Source organism: Limanda limanda, chromosome 9 (genome assembly GCF_963576545.1).
Source record: "Limanda limanda chromosome 9, fLimLim1.1, whole genome shotgun sequence".
Lineage (NCBI taxonomy): Eukaryota > Metazoa > Chordata > Actinopteri > Pleuronectiformes > Pleuronectidae > Limanda > Limanda limanda.
This window is the reverse complement of record NC_083644.1, coordinates 20,568,115-20,592,628: the sequence shown is the minus strand read 5'-3', so window position 1 is coordinate 20,592,628 and position 24,514 is coordinate 20,568,115. Positions and strand designations below refer to the sequence as shown.

At 40.1% G+C, this 24,514-nt stretch overlaps 1 protein-coding gene across 1 annotated transcript in view; it reads left to right on the top strand.

The window, feature by feature from the left end:
* Positions 1-5,152: 5,152 nt before the first annotated feature.
* The window catches only part of polrmt (polymerase (RNA) mitochondrial (DNA directed)), a 44,015-nt gene continuing 24,653 nt past the window's right edge, over positions 5,153-24,514 (top strand). Inside the window, exons 1-12 of the mRNA XM_061078001.1 lie at positions 5,153-5,308; positions 6,275-6,373; positions 6,660-7,432; positions 8,948-9,081; positions 14,331-14,517; positions 16,799-16,948; positions 18,303-18,470; positions 18,913-19,083; positions 20,117-20,356; positions 21,755-22,540; positions 22,742-22,864; positions 24,235-24,357. Coding sequence (XP_060933984.1) covers positions 5,167-5,308; positions 6,275-6,373; positions 6,660-7,432; positions 8,948-9,081; positions 14,331-14,517; positions 16,799-16,948; positions 18,303-18,470; positions 18,913-19,083; positions 20,117-20,356; positions 21,755-22,540; positions 22,742-22,864; positions 24,235-24,357 — 3,096 coding nt within the window. The 5' untranslated portion in view covers positions 5,153-5,166. The remainder of the gene's footprint in view (positions 5,309-6,274; positions 6,374-6,659; positions 7,433-8,947; positions 9,082-14,330; positions 14,518-16,798; positions 16,949-18,302; positions 18,471-18,912; positions 19,084-20,116; positions 20,357-21,754; positions 22,541-22,741; positions 22,865-24,234; positions 24,358-24,514) is intronic.

Sequence of the window (24,514 nt, the reverse complement as noted above, 5' to 3'; positions counted from 1 at the left end):
GAATACTTTTAAGTTAACATCATAAAATCAAGACTATGCCTACTGAACACTTTTATGTTGTAGGTTGCCATTGTAAAAGTACACAATATCTTGTGTAAATATATATATATATAAATATATACATGTTATATATTATGAAAAAATTCCATATGTGTAGTTTAAATTATGTTCTTATCTACTGAGTAGTATATGTGGCCCTATTTCTCTTCTGCAAGATAAAATAAAAAGGAAACATGCAAACAGACAAAGATGAAGAGTATGAGAACCACAGGAAGTTCTAGTTGTCCTTCCTTTGCTGAATTGCCTGTAATTAAAATAATACAATCACTCTATGTGCTGCAGAACTCCTCAAAAATCAGAGTGGCCCCCCGAGGTCAACGGAAAAGCTCGGGCCTCGTGTGAACGTCAGATGGGGCAGTAGATTGCTTTGTGGTGTCCTGCAAGCAAATGTTTGGGCTCTGAGCTCAGTGCCAGAGCAGAAACAAGCATAAAGTAATTCTTTGTTAAAAGTCTGAACGTGCACTGTCTCTGTGTTTTACAGTGAGCATCTTTGATGTGGACAACTACAGTAACGTGGATGATTTCAAGGTCATAACCCATGTTGAGGATTTAGTAGATATCCAGCAAAACTAATGCTGGTTATAATTGTAAAAATCATTTAGAGTTTACAAGTGTGTAATCCACTGCATCATTTCTTGGACCAGACGCAGGTACAGGGAACTTTTGAGGCTGAGCTGAGTGGAGTTGAGTCGTGCTGTGTGGGTGTGCCCTGAGCTGAGAACTCCACTCTGTGAGCCAGGCACCCAAGAAGGATGTTCTCAAGTGGAGGAACCTAATCTTTCCCAGCAGGGATCCAAGCGGCTCTGTAAGTGTATGAATAGAGATAATATCTCTATAATGAGGCCTGTTTTGTACCATCAAAGTCTTCAAAAGAGTCTGAAACCTGACCTCCCTCCTAGCACTGACAATCCCTCAGTAATAGCTCCCTATTATTAATTGTTTCGCCTGCCTGCTAAGTCCATGTCTCCCTCTTTCTCTCCCCCACTCTTGTAGTTGTGTTTTAGCAACTCACCCTTGACCCAGTGCTTTTTACGTGCACTGACATTCTGCCAATTGGCAAATCACTGCTGGAAGGGTATTTGCTTTCCTTGTGTTTTAGATAAAACTGTTTCCAGATACATGACAATCTACTTTCTCTTGACTGTCGATGCTGAGAGTTACAACACTCACATGTGGAAATTCTCCCGTCGATTTTATTCATGGCCAGTAAATTCTTATAATTTCAGTTATTATGCAACTTGTGCTTTCAGTGGGTCCAGCCCTGTGTGTGTTGTTGGTTCAGAATCAACGCAGGTGTGCCCGATACTTTTTGAGCTGTGGTTGGCTGACAAACATCCGGAGGTGGTGAGAGGAACTGACCAGGCCACCGCAGCTCAGACGCGGCCCTTTGCATATCCTGCTTTGTGACCATTGTCTATTGTGAGTGGCTGTATGATAACTGGGTCATCTATCTAATGCCGTGGAGAGTTCTGAGAGAAGCAGTCTCCCAGTTCTTCACAGGATAACACGCAGAGATCCAATTGTCTGATAGTGTTTGATAAAAAACTAGAATGACACTCAGTAGAGTGCACACCTCCAAGGACCATCAGCCTCCTTATGAAACCACATTTAAATTCACCAGATACATATTTTTATTCTGATCTGCAACATATTGTACGCACTCATAAAATCTTCTTTTTTTTCAAAATGTATGAATTATTCTCCGATAAATAGGAAAATGTGGCTGCGATTAAACATTTGTGCCCTGATAATCTGATCGATCAGAGGCCCACACACAGATGGATCAGTATGGTGGTGGTGATGATGTGGGAAAAAACACTTTTAAAATCTTTACTTTTCTCATTCATTCAAATAAAGAAGCACTTGCAGCCTCAGCTACAGTAACTTGTCTGAAACAAGATGACACAGCATCATCAAGAGGCTCTCACATTATTCTATTAAGATGTACTTAGAAGAATAGCAGCATGACACATCTTTTGACATTTTTACTGACTGAGTAATTGAAACCATCTTCAAATGCATGTGTGGGGAAACCCAGGAAGAGCTGTGTGAGTCACAGCATCCAGTAAAGGCCTATAATAGCAAACCTCACCATTCTGATCCATCCTTAATGGACAATAATGGACATATAGGGCTTAATCTGATGACTCCTATTTTATAACTGATGTTTGTTTTTATGCTTCTTGAGTTAACAGCAGATTTTACAAAATTGTAATATGTGTTTCTAACTTTAAGCCCAAAAGTGTGAATAACAAAATATGTTTAATAAAGTTCCCATATGTGACTTCTTTGACTCAGATGTCATAATAGGTGGCAAAGCTCCATGAGAAGCAACTTTTACCTCACAGTACAGGTCACTAATTCCATGTAATGTGTGCTCGCATGCACACATACACACACACACACACACACACACACACACACACACACACACACACACACACACACAGAATCATAGACTTCCATTTATTGTGGACAGACTAATCTCTGTAGGCGAGGGACAAGATTTGTGGCCCAGAAGACTTCTGATTTCCATTTCTAGATTGGCTTCCTGTAGGCCGTGTGAGGAGCAAAAGAGGCAGAACACCTTGACCGAAATGCATCTATCAACTATTTAATTTGTCTGCATTCATATGCAGATAGCTGTAAATAGAGAAAAGCCAAAATGTTGTCTGAATCTAAAACACATACAAAAAGAATCACTATGTTTTGTGTAGAAATAACCAACAAAAGAAACTTTCTACTTTGCCCGGTATCCCTCAATGACCGATTCATGCCTAAAAATAACCGTAACCTAACCACAATTCAAATCTTACCGCTAACCCTAACCATGAACTCAGAAATTAAGATTTTTCTCACAAGGACCAGATTTTGGTCCCCATGAGTTTTACTGGTCCTGACAAGGAGTGTTTATACTGGAAAAGGTCTTAAAGAGGTAACAAAATGAGTGTGCACGCATGCACACATGCACACATGCACACAGGCGCGCACACACACACACACCAAAGGCATTCGGCAACACCGGCATCTCACAGAGAAGTATCTCCATCAAGTTTCCTCGGCCAGGTGAAGCAGTTTCAAAAACAGCCCTCTCTCCAACTGTTAAACAAATAGGGAGCCCCTACAAAGGTGTGCAAAAGAATCCACATGATCAAAGTGTATGAGAATGGCAGCCTTGTCCTTGCCTGGCCATTATCAGGCCCCATGAATGCCTGTCTTCTCCTCTTTTGTCGGCCGGGGCATTGACAGTCACTCACCCGGCAATGACTGTCACACCAGTGCAAAGAGCCAGCCGCCGACAGGGGCCAACCACATCAAACGAGGCTGTCAAGGGGCCCTGCTTGTGAACCGTGGCAACAAACACCTCCTGATCCTCACCTACAGCTCAGCAGCAGACACCCACCGCTGTGCTCTCAGCAACTGCCTCCACTGAGAAAAGATGTACTGCCTGGACCTCATTTCCCTCCATAACCCCCCCCCCTTCTCTCTCTCTCTTTCCTCTCTGTCTGTCTGTCTCTCTCTCTCGCTCTCTCTCTGTCAAGTAGGGCTTGTGTTAACCTCCAGCATGCCGAGACACAAAGGGGGCTGCTAAAGTGTTTAAGAATGCTTTATGGATGCATGACAAGGGGAGGCTGACACTGCAGGGGGGTCAAAAAAGTAACCAGGACGTGAATGAGATCAATTCAGTTTTACTAACGATTTGGAGCTGAGTCACACTTGATTTAAACTGTATGATGGTGGGACTTCAAAAGTCGACAGGAGACCATCTTTTTGCACAGGCTGGAACAAGTGGTTCAGTGCAGGCAGCAGGCGAGCAGGCTGCATGAGTATACAAGCAGCTTCAGATTTCACCGCAAACGTTACCTCCCTCATATGCAAAGTTTTTACTCAGAGATAATGACAGATTTAAATAAGAACACAATTTCTACTGTGAATGCTCATTAAGTCCTGAGATAATTTACACACATATATAGAAAGTTGTTGTGTTTTTTGGCTGAATGCATACAAATATTCTGCATTTCACTTAAATATCCACATTATCATTCACACATTTTTAGATGGACTAAATTATTACAACTTGTCTTTTTCTTCTATTCTTTTCTTTTTTTCCTTTTGTATATAATTTTATATTTAAGTCATAATGTTTCTGTCTAAACCCCCAAGGACCTTAAAGTTGCATGAGCAAATTTTTGATCACTGAAAGAAGCATTTATTTATTCAAACAAAAATTCATTTTTTTTACATGTAAATACACACGAATATGATGCAAAACTATAATTTCGACGCAATCATTTACAGCTTTGCCTCCTGTTTGACCTCTAGTGCTACTTGGGTAAATGTGGTAAGACTGCCACCTGTAGGCCAAACATACTTCACTATCATTTAAAACTGCTGTGATGTAAAATTGTCACTTCTGCCTTTATGTTATTTAGAAAAGACATAACATACATTAATAAATATACCATAATAAACATAATGATTCAAATATGCGGTTGTGTGGTAGATCTCTTATTAAAATAACATTATGGCCATGGTTAAGAACAATATCCAAGAGAAAGTTTTTTTTCTCATTTTAAATTACATTTCAAAAATAAAGTTCAAATCACATGAAGAAGGTTGAACTATTGAGAATAAAATAGAACTAAATCTAAAATTTTTATGTTTTTTTTGCATTTGAGAGTAAAATCAAACTGTCTAGAATAAATTTGAAATTTCAAGATTGGCGTCCAATTTATATATCAAACTAAGTAATATTATTAGCAAATATGACATATCTTATGCTTATACAACATATCTCGTGTAGATGAATGGTTTATTGTTGACATTTTTTACTTTATTCTTGTATTTTTTTTTTTTTTACCTTATTCTCGAAATAGAAAAGGGAAAAACATCCTATTCCTCTTATGTCTTCTTTATGTCTGACCCTAATACGCTACCGTACTTTTTAAATACCTTAAACTTTCCCCTTAAACCTTTGCCTCACTCGATTTATCGGTGATCTCCTCGCCAGGCCTGACGCGGCCAGTAGCTCGCCGCGCGATTGGCTTGGTCTTATCCAAGATGGCTGCCCACTGCTGAGGGAGAACGCGGTTATCCCATGTCAACATGTCAGTCCTCAGAGTCTGTGCCTTAGCTCAAAGTCTCAGTCGCCGCAGTTTGTTGGAGAAGTGCGCACTACGCGGGTATTCGGCGGACTGTTGTCGGCTGTGTGCGTCATTGAGAAGCGGCGCAGTCAGACGAATCTCAGGTGAGCGGAAGGATCCTCTGAGCAGTGTCTCAGTTAGTCCCAGGATGTCCCCGACTCGTGTGTTACATGTCAAAGTGTCTTCGTGTTAATTAAACCTCTGAATAGTTCGTGTCATGTCAGAACGAGCAGAACCAGGGAAGAGGAAGGGGAGTCGAGCTGGAGGAGGCTCGTGCTTGACCTCCACAGTTAAAGTGTCACTTATTGATTTATTCATATCCACAAAGTGCGAGTGAACTTCTCAGGGCTGTGATGTAGTTGTATGTGTTCCCTGTATTAACTTCAGACGATAGGTTACATTACTTCACTATAGCAGCGGCCTCTCGTGGGAGACTCCTGAGCTGAGCAAGTTAGTCACACAGCTCCATGTCTGTTATGACCAATATCTCCAAGACGAACATCTAAAGTCAAACATGCATTATTATCATCATCACACCTGGACCAATGTAGCTCTCTTCTCACCTGCGCATATTCCCACTCTGTCCAACCAGGTTCAATTTATCCTCAACTCGTCAGCAGCCACATTTTCAATCCAGGAGGCTTAGAGATAAATTTAATTTATAGATATACAAGATTTCCCACAACTTATTACATTATCTTTTATAATTATCTTATCATATGTGTACATCAATTTATCGATGTGTGGGCTTTGGGTTGATGCGTTGTGCTGTTGATATCCTGTCCTCTTCCAAAATGTGTATGTCCTACAAGGGGGACTTCATGGAATCCAATCTAACCTTGTTATTTTTTTTGAACAGCAAGCTACAAACAGAATACCCTTAGTATTATTATAAGTTGTGCATCATTACAATCAGAGGTACGATAGTGATACAGTTTGCATTAGGAGTCTAAACCTTTTAATCCTATTGTATTACGTTAGGATATGAAAGTATAAGTACGCAGCGTGTTATTCAGACATATTCTTGTAAGCTCTAGGTGTAAACAGCTGTTTTGATTTTTTTCTTTCAGAGACACCTCTCCAGCTTCAGAGAAGAAATGTGTCTTTTGTTATCCCAAAGACAGAAGCTGCAAAAAAGCGCGTGTTGGAACAGTCTCAGCTGTTTGACGGTACGGAACGAATTCTTTGACAGATTTTCTTTCTAAATGCTGCCAATTGTTATTGTTTGTTATTTATCTAATATGCTGTTACTTTACTTTAATTATTGTCTGAGACTTGAGCAGTTCACTTGTCTTTGGTGTTCCTCATTTGGTTCCTATATGTTTTAGATGTCTTTTGTGCTATGTGAGATATTATCTGTGTTGCACTGCTATCTGTATTTCAGTGCATTGCTCTGAAAACAGCGGGTCATGCAATTTACTCACATTAAATCTTTTCATTGTTTCTCCATCTCAGTGCTTGACGCCAGGATTCAGCAACTCCAGACCGACATTGCTCTCAACATCCAACATGCTGAGGTGCAAGTTGTTAAAGCCGGCTCTTCTGGAAGAGGGGCTTCCTCTAGTAGGGGTCCCAAAAGCACGTCTAAGGAGAAGATTGTCATTCTTCAATCAGGAGCTAAAGGAACTTCTAAACCTCAGCAAAGTCGCTGGATTGAAAAGTTAGCTCTGGAGAAAAACGCCAAATCAAAAAAGAGCAAAAGCAGCTCCCAGGTCCTACCGGGCACATCACATAAAACTATATCTACAGCAGCTAAAAAGACCAAACCTGCGATTAAGACAGACAGAGGAGGCACAAAATTATCAGATAAAAGTCATGCTGTAGTTTATTCGAAAGCTGCTTCCACTGCATCCACAGCACATAATGTTTCTAAGGGGAAGTGGAAGGACTCTCAAAATCAGCATCATGGGGAAAAGGAGCAAAATCTGACTGATAATGATGCTCACAGCAAAGCTATGGAGCTAGCTGAGGTGGAAAAGTTGGAGAGGAGGCCCAGTCAACAGGCGAACATGTGGACGTCCTGTCGTGTTCCAGAGACGGTGGACAGTGAAGAGCGTGCAAGTGGGGACATGCAGATGAGCATCCGCTCCTACCTGGAGGCTTGTGTGTTTGCGGGGGACATTGAGAGAGCAAGCCATTTCCTGCTCAGCCAGCACAGAGTCATACGTCGACGGAAACTTATGAACACGGATATTTACAACATCCTGATGAGGGTGTGGGCTAAGAAGGTGAGTCCAAAAGTGTTCAAGAAAACTTAAACCGTTTTACATTTAATTTGAGCTTTTTATGTATTTTAGACAGAATAAGGAGGTTTAATCATTTGTAACTCAAAATAAAGGCTTAATGGGAATAGTTCACAGAAAAATGAAAATTCACTGATTATCCACTCACCAGTATGCAAAGGAGAGGTGGGTGATCATGCTCATAGAAGAGCCAAGTAAAGTTACAATTTTATGATTCGAGCCCTACCCGATATGTTGATATTAGCCTCACTGTCACAATGTGAAGGGCTGGTAGACCCAAATTTCTGAAGCGAGACAGATCCAAATGAAAAAACAGAATTCACTGAATAAAATAAGGGGCAGGCCCCGTAGGAAACAAACAGGCGAACTCCAACTGCTCAGGGTAAACAAGGCAGGAAATCGAAACAGACCGAGATAAAACAGGTAGAGAAAAAACAGAGGAGTTGACAGAACTGAGGAGTTGAGTTACATACAAACTGAACTAATGACAAGCTAGAGACAGATGGCACAGGACAAACAGTTGAAACTTATTAAAAATGGAGCGAAACACACAAAGGGAGGAAGTAAATTGAACCGAAACCTGTGAGGGAACATCAGAACTACAAAATAAAACGGGAAACACCACGACACTCACACTGATATCGGCCACCAAAATCCAGAGCTGTCGGGCTCTAGTTATGATACAGTAGTTTGACTATAAACCACATTTGACACTATGGACTATTGATATGCCAGTTTTTATCCCCAAGACCAAAAGAAGCGCCCTACATGAACCACCCTGATGTGTTTCCACTGACATCTTTCCCATTCCTGTTTGACCAGAAGGGCTTCATTATTAAACTGTTTTGTGCTCACGTGAAAGTTGTGTTGGAGTCTGTGTTGTGCTGGGACCAAAGTCACACCCTTTGGATTCTCCTTAAAAAACGCGTACTCAGACCTTTCAAAGAAATCCGTCGACAGCCTGTTAATAATCAGGAGAGGGTCTCACTTTTTAAGTTACAATACAATCATTCACTTAACATTCATATTTTACCTTTGACCGCTACACTTTTTTCGTGAGGTCATAAATGTTCATGTGGTTACTATCCAGTCTAAACACTTTTTTCAGAGCAGATGTTTTGACTTGTCATAGCAGGACCAAAATAACATGAATGGCTCTGTTTGATTAAATATGCCGTTTACTAAACTAGAATCCATGATAATACAACTCTGAAACTGAAGCGTCTCAATGAAATTCATTCTTCATTATTAGTTATACCTATTTTTAAAAGCTGTATGGTCACACCTCTGCTAAACGTTAGGTTGTTTCTAAACATGGAGTGGAAGTGAAACCCTGAATTCTCTACATTATTGAGATTGTTTCTGTGTCAAGCATTTGTTAGTGTAGTCTAAGGAAATGTATGACTTCAGGGAAAATTGATGAAGTAAACATTGTATAAACTGAACTGAAGTTTAATGGCCCTTCTGTGTGTGTGCTCGTCTGTGTCTCTGTATTTGTAGTGCTTATTACATCAGATCGGTCGCATATTTATTCTGTTAGAGGAGGCTGGTCTTAAGCCAAACCTGGGATCCTACTGTGCTGCCCTGGAGTGTATGGGCCGCAGTCCAAGCTGCACCCCAAAAGTAGTCACAAGGTACGAGCTCCCTTACACCACACACACATCATGTATCATGAAGAGCTGTGTTTGTAACAACTTGCATTTGACATGAAAAAACCTTTTTAACAGTTTCATTTGATATTTGACTAGAGGGGTACAGAGCATATTGATTTTTTCAAAAAGGGCAATGCGGTGATACATAGACTCACCAGCAGGTGTCATGTTATTCTCACGGTTGTCTTTATTCTTCATCAACTTCTTGGACAGTGTTCATGGTTTTAGTTACTTACTATTTGTTCTGGACTTCATTATAAACTTTTCATCAATGGCTCTATCTAAGACGGTCACTGTTAATTACTGTAATCCTAATACAAAAATGGCACTCGGTAGAGTGTATTCTTCAACCACATTTAAATTTCACTAGATCCAGATTTTTATTTGGATCTGCACCAAGTTGCACACACTGATAAATATCAGTCCTCTAAAAATGTTGTTTTTAATCAAGATCTGTGAATTGTTCTCTGAGAAATAACTGGAAAAATATTGAAAAACCCCATTTCTCAGAGTTAATGACAGTGAAAAGAATCCGCACCAAAATTGAATGTATTCTAGCCTGAACTATGCTGCATCATTCCACCAAGTTTTTGCCATCGTCAGTCTTGTAATTTTTGTGTAATTCTACTAACAAACAAACGCAGGTGAAATCTTATCTTCTTTGGCGGAGGAAAAAATAATGTGGTCAGTTATGCTGATATTCATTTAGTTGGGTGTGTTTATATGTGTTCTATTAATCTATCAGTCAAAATAACCTATACAGCAGCATCTCAGTTTTACAACCACAGACATGTCAAACCATAAATGGACCCAAGATGCAGCATGTACTTTATATCAGCTCTACAGTATTATCACTAGTGTGTGGGAGTCTATCATATAAAGCCTTTCTTCTACCTCATCCCTGGTACATAAATCGCCAACTGTGCATGCACTTTGCTCATTATATATTGCATGTATACATAATGATATAGAAGTTGAATTGAAATGTAAAAATAGGTTCGTGGCTGTAGTGTAGCATCTTTGGTGAATGTTTTTTTTTAACTGCTTTCATCATATGATCGGGACGAAGGAGCACTATGATCTAAAAAGGCCCAAGTGAGATTTGTGTCACTAATCTTATTTATAATAATTTTCTCTATGGATTGTTTCTTGAATTTGGGGTTTTTGCTTATTTGTAACAAAAGACACAATGTTACTGAGAGTGGTTCACTCAAATTAAATTGTCAATGGGCACCAGAACCATACTAACAATACATTCTCGTGTATTTAATTTAATTTTGCTCAAAAAACATTTTGCAAGGACGTCATTGACCACCGCCAGCCCAGTCCTGGGTCTGCAGTAACTAGGTCATCCTGACATATAACTGTTAAGTAATATTAATTGTGTTGTTATGTCATTGAATGTGACACACAGATTTATCACATTACTTTTTAACACACACAACCCTGCTGGACACAGCTCACAGCCTCAGCACAATACAACATGTGTCTCAGTTAGTTTGCCTGCTTGATGGCAGCCAATAAAATCAGCTGGCGTGCTGCCCAGGCAGTGGCAGAGCCCATATTACATTTCGTTTTTTTTATTTTTGTACAGTATTTACCAGGTATTTTTAATCATGTGTTCATCAGTCATTTTCTGGACTTTTGGAAAAAAGCAATGCATAGATAAAATAAATAAATTGCATTTGCTTGCACAACTTTAGCATGAATTCTCCATTAGTTTTGGTCTTCATGATGTTACAGCCCCATATGGAAAGGGACTGCAGATTCGTCCCTCAAGCTTTGACCTTGATAAGCTTTGCTCTTTGATGAAGACAACCTGTGAGTTTGAACACCAGCTAGTTTCTAATCACACCATGCAAAACAGTCCACTTAACATCAATCACGACAAAACCACAGAGGCACACTTAATTTCCTCCTGGACGTCAGTGACATCACGCTGCAGATGGTACAGTGGTCCAATAGAAGGGCAGGTGGCAGTATGGTTGGCTGGTAGGTATCTGGTTGGTCCATTGATCTCTGTAAGCTGATGCTCATTTGACATTGTTGTTGTGCAGTGGTGCAGTCCTGCTCAGTCTCTGACCGAGCCGCCTGTCTTTTCTCTCACCTTCCTCACTGTGGTCATCATCCCGGTCACTGTATGTTTGTTGTCTGCCAGTTCTTTTATTTCTACGTTGTCTTTATGGCCTGACTGCCGGTCTCTCTTGATATCCCTCTGGCCTCTGAAGTCGCCAGGAGCATCCTTGACCTCAGTGTACCAATCCGCTCCTCTCTCCTCTGTCTCTTTCTCCCTCACACACACACACACACACACACACACACACACACACACACACACACACACACATGCACACACTGACCTACGCACCCTCCCTTTAGGTTTTCCCTTTGTAAGAGCTCTGTCCTCTAGACTTCTCAGCCCCTTGGAGTGCAGCAGAGCAGTCACCAGGCCAATTATGCTCTATCTTTCAACTTCTCTGTCCTCTTTGTTCCTCTAGACCTCACTCCTATAGCACCCAGACTAATCCTCTCTTTGTTTGATGCTCTCTCATTTGCTCTGACTCAAGTTGCACGTCAGAATCACAAGAGACTCCGAGACTTAGAGTAAAAATATTGAGAAATGGCCCCTCTGGGACTTGCTTTAGGAGAATTCACACAATGCATACATATACACACAGTAGGTGTATGCCTTTTGTCCTTTTGCTTTTGTTGTGCTCATTCATTCATTTACAGATCTCTGCTCTCTCTTGATTTGATTACGTGTAGATTGCTAGGCCAGGGCTCCTGCAGATAGAAATTAGCATCATAAGGTGTGCAGGGTGAAGCTCTCTCCTCCTCTCTGCTAAATGATAAATGGGATTTACTCACTTCTGTCTCTTGGTTTAGCCAATGCAATTCTTTAGTTAACCTCTAGGGAGCGGCTCTCTTAGTCATTGTGTGGCAGGGGCTTTAGACGTGTGTGTGTGCGTGCATGAGAAGTTTACACTGCTTACTGTAGTCAATAGCCTGCTGGGTGGCTTTCAATCATCCAATTTAACATTGTTTCATACACACTCATAATAATTATAAATGTTCTTACTTTCTGCTGTCAGACATTGTATTTGTACACTTTGTAGTACCTGACCTTTTTGTGTGCTCCCTCAAAAAATACTTGATAACAATAAGGCTTGATTACATTATAAACCAACATGCATGATAAGAAACTAATCACAAAAGACCAGGCTGAAAATAGTAATTAACTTTCCTTCTTTGGTGTCGTGTATCAAATTTGAGTAATGTAATAATCATTTCTCTACAGCTCCCATTTTCATTTCTGGTTACACATTGACATTATCTGCAGTCCAGACATGGACACTGGGATTTAATGCAGTTTCTTTCCAATCTTTAGTGAAGAGTGTGGTCTTTCATTCTGAGAGCAACATTTCTTCATTTCATGTTGAGGTTTTGTAAGTCTTTCCCTCAGGGCCCTACCCTTGCTCTCATCAGCCTCCTACTCACATGCAAATTTGCACTACTCCTGCTAAAAACTGTCATTGGTCACCTTCATACCTGACATTTTATTGAACCTGAAATTTTGACTGGATCATTTAACAAAAATCCCTCTGAAATCTGAGAGCAGACGCTTTTCAAGTGCACAGAAGCAGCCCGAGCATGAGGAGAGGGGACTGAAACTGAAACAATCGACATTTAGGCATGCAGCAACATTATATCTGAGTGCAGACAAACACATTTGCACGTGACTGGTGGCTATTTGAGAGAGAGCGGACTGGGTTTTGATGGAAAGCATGAGAAATAAAAAAGATATAATGCTCTCAAAATAAAAGTCCACGCTCTTGAATACAGATGGGAGAGAAACGCACTTTCACATGCTCTCTCTGGGAGAGTCTGTTTGAATAAATATTTTACCGATGTCGTCAGTGGCCATTAGCCTCTGGATCAGACTCATACTTAGATTCCAGATAAGCCTGTCGATGCAAATACTTGCATTGATATTCTGCAACTGTTGATCAGGGTAGGGGAGACATACCATTATCTGATTTAAGATGAATTAATCAGGCACCCAGAACATTTTATCATTTTCTTAGTCCTATTCCCACAGATCAGGTCAGAAGGTTGTGATCTTCTGATCTGAAGACTCCAAAGTCTGTTCCATCATAATAATTACAATATCCCACTGAAATGAAAATCTGGCTCTTGTGTCATCTGATGGGCCCTCATTCAGAATAATTGACTTGAAGAAGTATCTCAAACATAATGTAAAGTATTGTAATAACTTTCTGAAAGAGAGTTGGCTGTATTGTGTTTTCTTATCTGATGGACTGACAGCTCGATATAATAATTAGACAATTACATTTCAATACTTATTAGTTATTCTAGTTGTTTAAGGCACAGTTATTAAACACTGTTCACATGTAATGAGAAAGACCAAGATATTGGACGTCTAGTCTGACTGCTAAAAATAATTTTTATTATCTTGCGGGAGTCAAGTGGTGAACTTCCTGGTGCCACTTTTAATGGGTTATGGTAAACGATTGTCTAATTAATGAATACAGCTGCTTTCTCAACCTCTCGCCACAACAAGTTACAGCAGCAACAGTGCTCACTCTATTGGCTTCTTATGAAACAAGCCATCTTATCTCTCTGTTGGATTTATCTGCTTTGCTCTACCCACTGCAGGCAAAACGTAGCACAATACAGTAAGTGCACAAGTGGAGACCGTATATAAAGATGGATAAGGCATCTCCTCTTGATCCCTTTGTTCAATATGCTGGATATGGGAGCAACCATCTTGAGATTTTGACGTCAATTGTATGCGCAGTAGTTATCGTAGTTTGGAGCTGTTGTATTGAGGTCTTCTTGACCAATCGCAAGTCAATCTCACCTGTCAATCATGACATTTTAAGCTGTTTTTAATAGCATAAATAACAAATTAAAACAAAACATACCTGAAAAGACTTAAATTTACATCAGTGTGGTAAGAACTTCTTAAATAATATATAAGCCTTTTTCTGTCTTTAACATATGTTTAGTTTGGTTCATGTCCCATCTGCCAACATGGAAGAGGTGGGGGTTTATGACCTATACTGCAGCCAGCCATCAGGGGGCAATAAATATGATATTGCTTTCCTTTTGGGGAGCTAGGAGATGTTCTTTCCATACAGTCTATGGTCAAGAGTAACACAATCAATGCCACAGTAATAATAAACTGATGTATGTCCCTGTATATCCAGGTGCCTGAATCAGATGCAGCAGGACGGTCTGTCTGTGGATGATATGTTCAGCCAGTGTGTGTTTCGACAAGATGAGAAAGACATGGTGCTGAAGGCCATGCGCATTGTCCAGCCCGACTACCAACCCTGCCTCAAGCTGACGACAAACGAGGGCTATACATCATTGGTTCAGGACTTTTACACACAGGTACCAAAGGCCAGCTTTGTCATAAAATTATTCTTAAACTTAACATATGATAACTCATTTTAAATTTGTCACTGTATGATGGTACCACCAAGGTAGTAGTTTCACTAAGTGATATTAAAAGTTGTCTTTAAAAGTGTTGGAATTAGGGGAGTCTGTTTAAAAAAATTGTAATAATTAGTAATTTATAATCACCTGAAACTTTGGATTGTTTGTGTTTTTGTTATCTCCGAATCACCCTTTATATCCACATAGGGAGCAGGCCCTCTTTAACTTATCCCACATGCTTGGAATGGGAGGAGTGACTAAATCTAACGCACTTCTCCTGTAAATGTATCTAACACCAAAGTTATTTTTATAGAATGCAAAGGAACAAAACAGATTCCAATACAGAAAACATTACAGTATTTTATAATAACACCTATACTTCTGCTTTATCATTAGGATACTTACTGACAGTCTTGTCTCAGATAGTAGGATAATAATATTAACAAGCTTCTGTTCCAATAATGTCCTTATAGAGAAGTCAAGTGTTATGGTTCCGTCTTTAAATTTGAAGAGGTCTTGAACAGATATTGGTGGACTTAATAATGAACATTACTTACTTATTTTTATGCAGCAGAAACTTCATATGAGTGTAATCATTAATATACACTTTTCCTTAAAAAGGGTGTGGTCACAAGCTATTATCCCTTTCAGAAATTATGTACTTTCAGTCCAACAGAAATCTTAATGGAATTAGGTGAAAGACTTAATTTGAAGAGAGGGTATGACTAAGTAAAAAAATAAAAACAAACTATGCGTGACTATTAATACAGGTAAGAGTTATTTTAAGACCAAGTGTTTGGTATGTTTTGCCAGCTGAAGCAGTAGAAAGCTGGGAAAGCTGTCAGACGGCTCCAGCGTGACTACAAAACATTTGATTGTCACCCCATCACAGCCAGACAGGCACTGGCCTATTTATAGTGGGCTAACTCTGCTTTCTAATGGCTCCTCTGCTTTCCTTGCCTCTCTTCCTCCTCTCACCTCTCCTCACATTTTCCCCATCTCTCTTCCGCTGCTGATTCTTACATGATTCCTTCACAGCTTTTCGTACAATTGTTGTATTTTTTATCTTTGCACCATCTTCACTTTGATCTTCATCTAAGTGACATATTTTGGGTTCTTTATTTGAGTGTTGGCCTGTGTGTGATGGTAGCATCAGCAGGTCGTGTATTTCTATCCTCTATTTGAAAGTATGCTTCTTACAGATATTTGAAACAGGTCAGATGTTACTGCTCCATCTGATTGTATTTGCAGAACGATGATTTAATGATTGAAAGTTTGATCTACTTTCAACTTGTCATCAGGGGACAGTCTGATCTCTCACTTGATTATTTTTTTATCTGGTATCTCAGTAATGCCATCAGGAAATGTCCTAATTTGGTGCAAATTCCTTGGATGAACTGAGTGGATTTTGGTGGTTAAAGGTCAAAGGTTAAGGTCATCACATCACAAAACACGTTTCTGGCCTTTTGTGATATCTCAAGATCGCCTTGAGGGAGACACTTCAAATTTTGCTCAATTTAAAGATGAATTGATTATATTTTGGTGCAACGGTCAAGATAAGGGTGACTGCACAAAACACATTTTTGGCCTTTTGAATGCAAAATCTCAGGAGCAACAGAGAGCACAGGGCATGAACCCAGGGACCCCAGGCAGTGGAGCTGCTCAAACCTTGCAAAAATCTTCTCTGTGAAAAGACTGTAGGCATGGCAGTGTATGGTCAAGAACAACAACATTTCAAAGGAAAATAAATTTAAATGTTTACCTAAACAATATTGAAACTCAGTTCTTTCTGTGGAGTTCTTTACTTCACCAGAAACTGCTTGTTTGTACTTTTAAAAATGATCATGCCAGCACATTTTTCAGCAGCTATCTACTGATTTCATCCCTGTCTAGTGATAATGCAGTGTTGGTTTCTTCGTCCATTTATTGTTCAAAAGTTGTAATATTTTACAAGAGCTCTCTAGTGAGCAATTTATGAGCCACTGTATCTTCAGCTTTGCTCTGGCTGCTGAATCTGTTCCGTCTCTATGTGTCCTAATTAACCATCTACTGTATCTCTGCTGTCTATCAGCTAATACATGATAGCGCTGCATCTTCTCATGTGTACAACCTTTGGATAATGTTTGGATAACATCCAGTAGCTGGTGAGCGTGGCAAGGTTACTTCAAGAGTTGGGTTTGGTTTGAGTAGGTAAGAAGCTTTAATTTGTGTCTCTCCTTTTTTGTTTGTGTTTTAGAGAAACGACCACCACTACCCCAAACTGGACTTCACTCAGGAGAAGCTCCTCGATGGTTTCAAACGTCAGCTCGATGTGGAGCAGGCCTGCACCGTCACCATCAACTCAGTGGAGGCTGACAAGCCTGTCACTGCAAACATGGCCAAAATGGTAATCAGACTCACCTCTTGCTTCTCTTCGTCCATAAGTAATCAACTCAAAACAAGGTGTTACGATACGGAGAAAATGTAGTTGGCAGTCAACAGAACACATATACTGTACTTCTTACCATAAAGCGGCTGAAAATAGCCTATCCCCCAGAGAATCCATATTTAAATTGGCAGGATCCAGATTTTTATTTCTCTCTGAACCAAATTGAGCACAATCGTAGATACCAATACCCTATTTGTTATTCCCTGGGAAATTGCTGGAAATCTTAAAAACGCTCCCAATTTTGAAAAAAAAGGATTTGCCCCTTTGTCCAGTTTTACACCAGATCTTTTGTGTATCCTGCTGACAAACAAACCACTGTTTGTCCTGAATAGACAGGAGTGAAAACATCCTGTTGGAGGTAATAATATAGGGTTTGGCGTTTAATCTTAAAGCTATATTCTCCCTTTTTTAAATAAAATGTACACTTACAACAATATCTTAAATATCAACATATTATTGTTTGGTGGATTCTCACACACTGTTAGGGTAATAGTATTTCAATTTCAAATGTTTTTTGTGGCTTTCTGTTCAGAAGAAAACATTGCTCCATCTGTGCCAGAAGAACATCAGTTATCTTCCTGTTTTGTGCTGTAAATTTAGACTGCAACAAAGCCTGCAGATTGTCTGCAAAGCCCAACGTGCTGGCACACTGAGAGATACAGGCTGTATCATCCTGGCAGTATTCTGCTTCGTTTCAAGTAATTAAACTAATAAAAGACAATTTACAATGTTATGATTTATTCACATGTACCTAACTTTCCACATCCATGGTTTCCTTTTTTTCCCTCTCTGGTCTAAACTTTGAAAATATTTGCATTTAGGCCTGACCGGTTCGAAGAAGAAAGAACATATTCCCATGGTGTACTTTTTTCTAAATCTGGCATTTACAGTTCAGCCTGGCTCGTCTGTCTCTGCAGATGGGCTTCGTAGGAAGCGAGCGGGCTGAGAGTCCCTGGTGGTCAGGAAGCATTTACAGACAGGCAAGGCAGCATAATAATGTATTGTAATGGGGAGGCGCCCTCCATCCGCAACCTATACTGCCTCTCTGCTTCTGTCAGACTGGAACTCTTAGAGTAAAACCCCCTCAGCTAAAGAGTGAAGACAAACACAGTCATGCACAGAATGTGCATATGTCACAATACATTGACAGGTGGTGGCCCTAGCTCCTGCTTAAAAATGTATGACTTTCCATTCGGATCATGCAGTATGGGATTTCTGCAGGACTGGACATTTTATGTGACACATTCTGAAACGTTCCTGCCATCACTCACATTCATGAGGCGGATGTCCCACATGTGTGTTGTGTTTTCAGAGGGCGCTGCTAGCCATGCAGCGGGCTCAATGGCAAAAGAGCCTCCTTCAGGCCCTGAGGGAGACTAAGACCATCCTGGCCAGCACAAACACCAAGGACTACAAGTTCAACCTTTATCCCTACCTCTGTGTGCTGGAGGATAGAGAGTATGTGGACATCATGATACAGGTAATGCAACACACCTAACCCAGACTGCCGCTCAATAAAATGCCAGGAACCCAGGATTTAACCAAGAATCACCTGTGTTTGAGTCAAAGAGATTTGATTGACGGCAGCTTTATTTTGTTTTTACGTCAATAGAAGACCTCTGCTGATGTCACTGCTAAAACTCCTTTTTTTTTCTTGACATTGCTGTTGTGTAACGACCAGTGTGTCAAACAACAAAACTCAAATCAAGTATCAATCTGACCGTGATGACATCACCTAGAAAAGCATTGCATTTGATCGAATACCTCTGCTTTCCGCATACAAATTGCTGATGTGATTTGTGAAGTGACCATTCAGACTTTCATTAAATAATTGCTTGTTCATTAAACTAAATCTTACAGAAGTATTAAACACCCTTTTGCTGATGTTTTCATCTTTTGAACTGTGTCCTGTTCTTGTCCAGAGTGTGGCCAACCTGCCTCCCAGTGGAGATTCGCTGAAGATTATAGCCGGAGATCTGGGCAACAGGGTCTATACCAAATATTCTGTGCGACAGAAACACCAGAATCAGATGGTGGAGAAGCTGAGCAAAATCTACTGCAGTTACACGGACTTGCTGGCCAAAGATACCAAGGTAGAGAAATGCTATGTCTCTTAAAGATGCTCCAGATGTATTTTTCTTTGTATTGCTGCTTTTATGTTTTATACTTCCTCACAGTGCCTCATAAGCATTACATATATATTGAATTGATGCTTCTCTTCAGTCTGCGAAAAGGCATCAAGATTCTAAGTAGCAGGAGCTGATTATACGCCAGCAGCTAGACCTCAGTAAATGTGTTTTCTTCATGGAAATTATTTCACATTCCACCTCTGTAGTTAAATGCATGCTTATTATGTATTTTTTTTTTCCATTATTGTTATGACAACAAACTGAGTTCATTAACATTTTTATTCATCCACTATGAAAGTTAAACACTGTAAATGTTTGACTAAACTGCCTCTCACCTCTGCTCAGCCTTATTTATTGTGGCTTAGAGTTGTTGTACTGCAAGTAACTGACCCTGTGTTGTTCACTTCTATAGTTTCTTACACATTCAGCTTTCACTTTGAACTGGTTCCGTAGAATACAATTTAATTTAGTATGCTTTCTCCTGATCCAAATCATGTTTAATATAATAGCTACCTGCCTACCTTGCTTTTCTTCATTCCTGTGGGTTCTTTCACTACAGTATCTAGTCAGTTATTGTAAAAATTCCAAGCACCTGTTTTGACTTAATTTAGGTTTTGATATTTTTTAAGCAAAAAGTCATTATTTTCATATTATAATCTGTTCTGCTTTTCTCTGTGTCTTATCTTTGTGAGCAGAATATATTGTTATTAGAAAGTTGACATAATACTTTGACTAAACATTGGAGAAGGTAATCACCACATTGTTTAATAATGAAAGCAATGATTAGTTTTAATCTGGGCTTTTACAATATCCATTAAATATTAAAATGCCACCTACCTACTGTAGTTAAAGACTTCATGGCTTATTTCAGTAAGACTTTCACTGTCTTTGCTTTTTGCAAGATATTAGCATTATCATACTCCATAGTGTTTTTCATATAAGGGAAATATCTAAATCACAAAAAGACAAGAACCCACGTCTGATTGTCTCCCTCTAGGAGTATGACGTCCTTCCCAGGGAGCAGTGGTGTAACCTGGAGATGGAGCTGACTTCAGGACCCATGTTGCAGGGGGGCGAGACAAGCTGGCCGTACATAGTGACTCTTGACCTGGGCACTTGCTTGGTGGATATGATGGTGAAGAGCCTTAAAATTAATAGTGACATCCTGAACCCAGCCCAAGAAAGGAAGCGCATCCCCATCCTCTACCACATGTACACCTTCCGCAGCATCCGACAGGTACATTCACTGAACTAGCTTCTCTGTTATCTATTCTGCAACTTTGGAGTGAATAGTCTTTTCATCTGAGATTTATTTGGACAAAATAGTTCTGGTTTAGTCATCAGCAACTCCTGCAAACTACGACTGAGGATCTATAAGTATTTGAAAGGATTACGTTTAAAAAAAAAAATTAACAAAGCAGTTCATGACGAGGACCCTCCATCAGTCAAATTATAATTCTTGTGACATTTGAAAATTATACACAGTTAATTAAAAGACTGACCATGTAAGGTATAAGTACAGTTGACATGTAATGAGGAAAGAAGCATAGCAAAGTAGAAATGAGGAAAATACCTGAAAACACTTGACCTTCCCTTGGACTGGAAGAGTGTCTGCCCCTCTAAAGCCTTGTCTATTTGAACAGGCTCCTATCCAATGTGAAGCTCCAAAGAGTGTGAATTATAAAACCATTTCATCCCTGCGTGACTTGGCAGGGGGAACAGTTGAGTAAGATGAATAGGCTCTAGCCTAATCCCTTTTTTAGTGTCGCCTTAATTGGCTCACTGATTTATTGCCACGGGACCCTCTAGGAAGAACAGAAGCAGAGCGAGAGCAAGTAGTGGAGTTTTTTGCACTGACGAAGGAAATTCAGGACCAGAATTATGTTCTTATGTATTTTTTCAATCCACTGTTATTTCCCCCTCGACTTTTTTCCCCTCTCCGCAGAGTTTTGCTCATCAAGGGAGCATCCTAATGATTTTACAGCACAGCATGACAGTCTGACTTGTGTAAGCAATTCTGAGGTGTTTTCATTTTTTAGTTTTTCTTATAATGGTCTTAATGTCCAGTCGTACAGACTCCATGTTTGTTGCATTAGAGCAAAGACAGTAATCCCCTTTTATCGAATTTAAAATGGTATCAGAAGGTCAGCATGTGGGTTTTCACCTGCTACTAAACAGGATTTGTAATAATTAAAGGTTCAGTGTAGAATTTAGTGAAATCTGGTGGTGAAGTTGCATGTTGCAGCTGAATACCTCTCACCCTCCCCTTCCAAACATGAAAGAGAACCTGTGGTAGCATTCAAAAGGTGTTTAATATGTCCAGTCTGGGCTGCTGTAAAAAAAATTGCTGCCTCCATAGAGGGGACCCCCTTCCTGTAAATATAAAAGTATTTAAATGTAAGGGGCCCATTCTAGGGTAAAGAAAACGACAATTTCTACAATTTAGATGAAACACACTATTCAAAACGTCACTAGGATTATTTTGTCTAACATTTCTGCCAATAGATCCCTTTTATTTAAATCTTACACACTGGACCTTTAAACATTGAATTGAAAAGAATTGTCGTCACTGTTTATGAACAATTTCTTTTGTGTGGCTGTTCATTTGAGGTTTCTTATTTGATTTTCCCACCAGATCGGTTTCATCAAGATCCACCCCATCCTGTCTCAGATGCAACAGGAAGCCATGGAGACCAAGCTGACCTTTGACTCATCGGTGATGCCGATGCTGTGCCCTCCTGTGCCCTGGACTTCTATGAAGTTTGGAGCCTACCTGCTGACACCGGCTAAGCTGATGCGCACAGTGGACGGGGCCGTCCAACACGAGGCGTTGCTGGAGAAATGCCAGAACCTCCACGCAGTCCTGGACTCTCTTAACCAGCTGGGCAGCTGTGCCTGGAGGATCAACAAACCGCTGTTGGATATAATTATCTCCATCTTCAACGACCGGGGAAATGATAAACTAGACGTCCCTCCTCCACTATCGGAGGCCCCCAAAGCACCCCACTTCAATCCTCAAGATCCCAATCACACATCTTCTGAGAAGGCCCATCTGAAAAGAGAGGTGATCATGGCCAAAAAGAAATACACTGAGATGCACAGCCTGCGTATGGATGCCCTCTATAAACTCTCCATCGCCAACCACATGCGGGATGATATTTTCTGGTTCCCTCACAACATGGACTTCAGGGGTCGTACCTACCCCTGTCCTCCACACTTTAATCACCTAGGGAGTGACGTGACTCGGGCCATCCTTTTGTTTGCGGAGGGGAAGCCCCTCGGTCCCAAGGGCCTTGACTGGCTAAAGATCCACTTAGTCAATCTGACAGGGTTAAAGAAGAGGAGCTCACTACAGGGACGGCTGGAGTACGCCAACACAATCATGGAGGACATACTGGACTCTGCCGACAACCCGCTCAATGTCAGTTAAGCACAGTGAAGCACACACACACACACACACTTCTTAAAGAAATACAAAGACTTATCAATTCATGAAATATTGAGATTATATTATAACCAAAATAAGGATATAAATTTCTGTTAAAGCTTGTAGTAAAAATCCTTCTCCATCTGTGTACATGTATGCAGAATAACACCAGGTGCTTGTGTTTGTCTCTCTCAGGGTAAGAAATGGTGGATGAATGCGGATGAGCCTTGGCAGGCTCTGGCATGCTGCATGGAAATAGCCACAGCTGTGAGATCTCCTGATCCAGCACAGTTCATCTCCAACTTTCCTGTTCATCAGGTACAATTATAATTTAGCTGTTTACAAAGATCAATAGGGATTTGAATGTCCCGTCTCCTCCTACCAATGTGTTCTTTAATAAGATGTTTGATTGAAAGCCAAGAATGTAAAGGTACACTTACACTAACTGTATGTTGTTGAACAGACGAAATAATGTGAAATGATTTTTTGTATCTTGCATTACCTGAGGCAAATTGCAGTGCTCTCTGACATTTAGTCATGAGTAAAAGTGCCGTCTTAGAGGACTCAAGATCCACAAGCCAAGACTCCCCGAGCCACGTGCAGCCATTTCATGTCTTCTGTCACAAGCCTGCAGCTGAGATCTTACAGACCAGACCACAGCTTGAGTCGTCATGTGTTGAGGTTTGGCATTTAGGTGCCTGCCTGTAATATACAAACTGAACAAACAAACAAATCCTCTACAAAAGAGTCTATGTTGAACAGCCTTATGCCTGGAATTCAGTGATTTACATCTTTTAAAAATAATCTTTAGCCTTTATAATTTTTTTTAAGTAATTGAACACAATCTGCACCACAGGGCCATGCTTGTTTTGCTTGTATTTATAACTTGTCTCTCCTTTTATGTTGCTTTTATTAATTCAAAGAGGGATTTCTACTATAGTGATTTATGCTAACAATTTATTGAAAATTATCACAGAAAATCATATTATAACACAGCAATAATTTTCTGGGATTCCAACATATTCAAAAGAAAAAGATAAAATAAAAAGCATCACAACAAGACATACTGTGCATCACAGCGTGAAAGTACTGAGCAGTTCACACAGAAGTGAGTGTATTCAGTTTGGCTCAGGGAATTTACACATCTTCCTTCAACCTGCTCAGGGACTGGAGATGAACATCTAATATACTTGCATCAAATGAATGTGTTAATCAATGTGTGTTGCCCCTTTTTATAGATGAATAAATCAAGGAAAGGAAATAATTAGCCTAAATTAGTCAGTTTGTGTGAGGCTTTTCAATGCAGGTGCAGAGCTTAATTGGACAATGCAGATTCATACATCTGTATTCTGAATATCAGGTCCATAATTCTTTACCACAGTAGAAAGAAATAAAGATAGATGGATAGATGCAAGTCAGATATTGTTTTGAATGTGTTCATAGTATGACAATACATGTTTAAAAATCTCTTTTGCATCTTTTCCTATTTGTCTTTCTTCTCTTCTTGTTCTTCTAATTTAACTTTCTTTAAATCACCTGTTCTGTGTTATGTTCACCTTTCCCCATCCTCCCTGTGCCGACCTCTCCCTCTCTGCACTGACCTCTCTAATTCTTCTTGCTCTCTCTCTTCTCCTTTCCTCCACTTCACTGCTTAAATCTCTCCTCCCCTCTCTCCACCTCTCCTCTAGGACGGCTCCTGTAATGGGCTGCAGCACTACGCCGCTTTAGGCAGGGATGTGATTGGTGCCACCTCAGTCAACCTCATGCCCTGTGACATGCCCCAGGATGTGTACAGCGGAGTAGCACAGCAGGTCAGTACCTGAGGGTAGCTTTTGTGGTTTGGATAATTTTTGTTCCTCTTCTTTGAAATGCTTGTTGGAAGGTGCACAAAAGAACTGAATCCGGGCTGATTTCAGTTGCAAGGCACGTTGCACTTGCTCAGCGGTTAATATTAAGATGACTCACTCG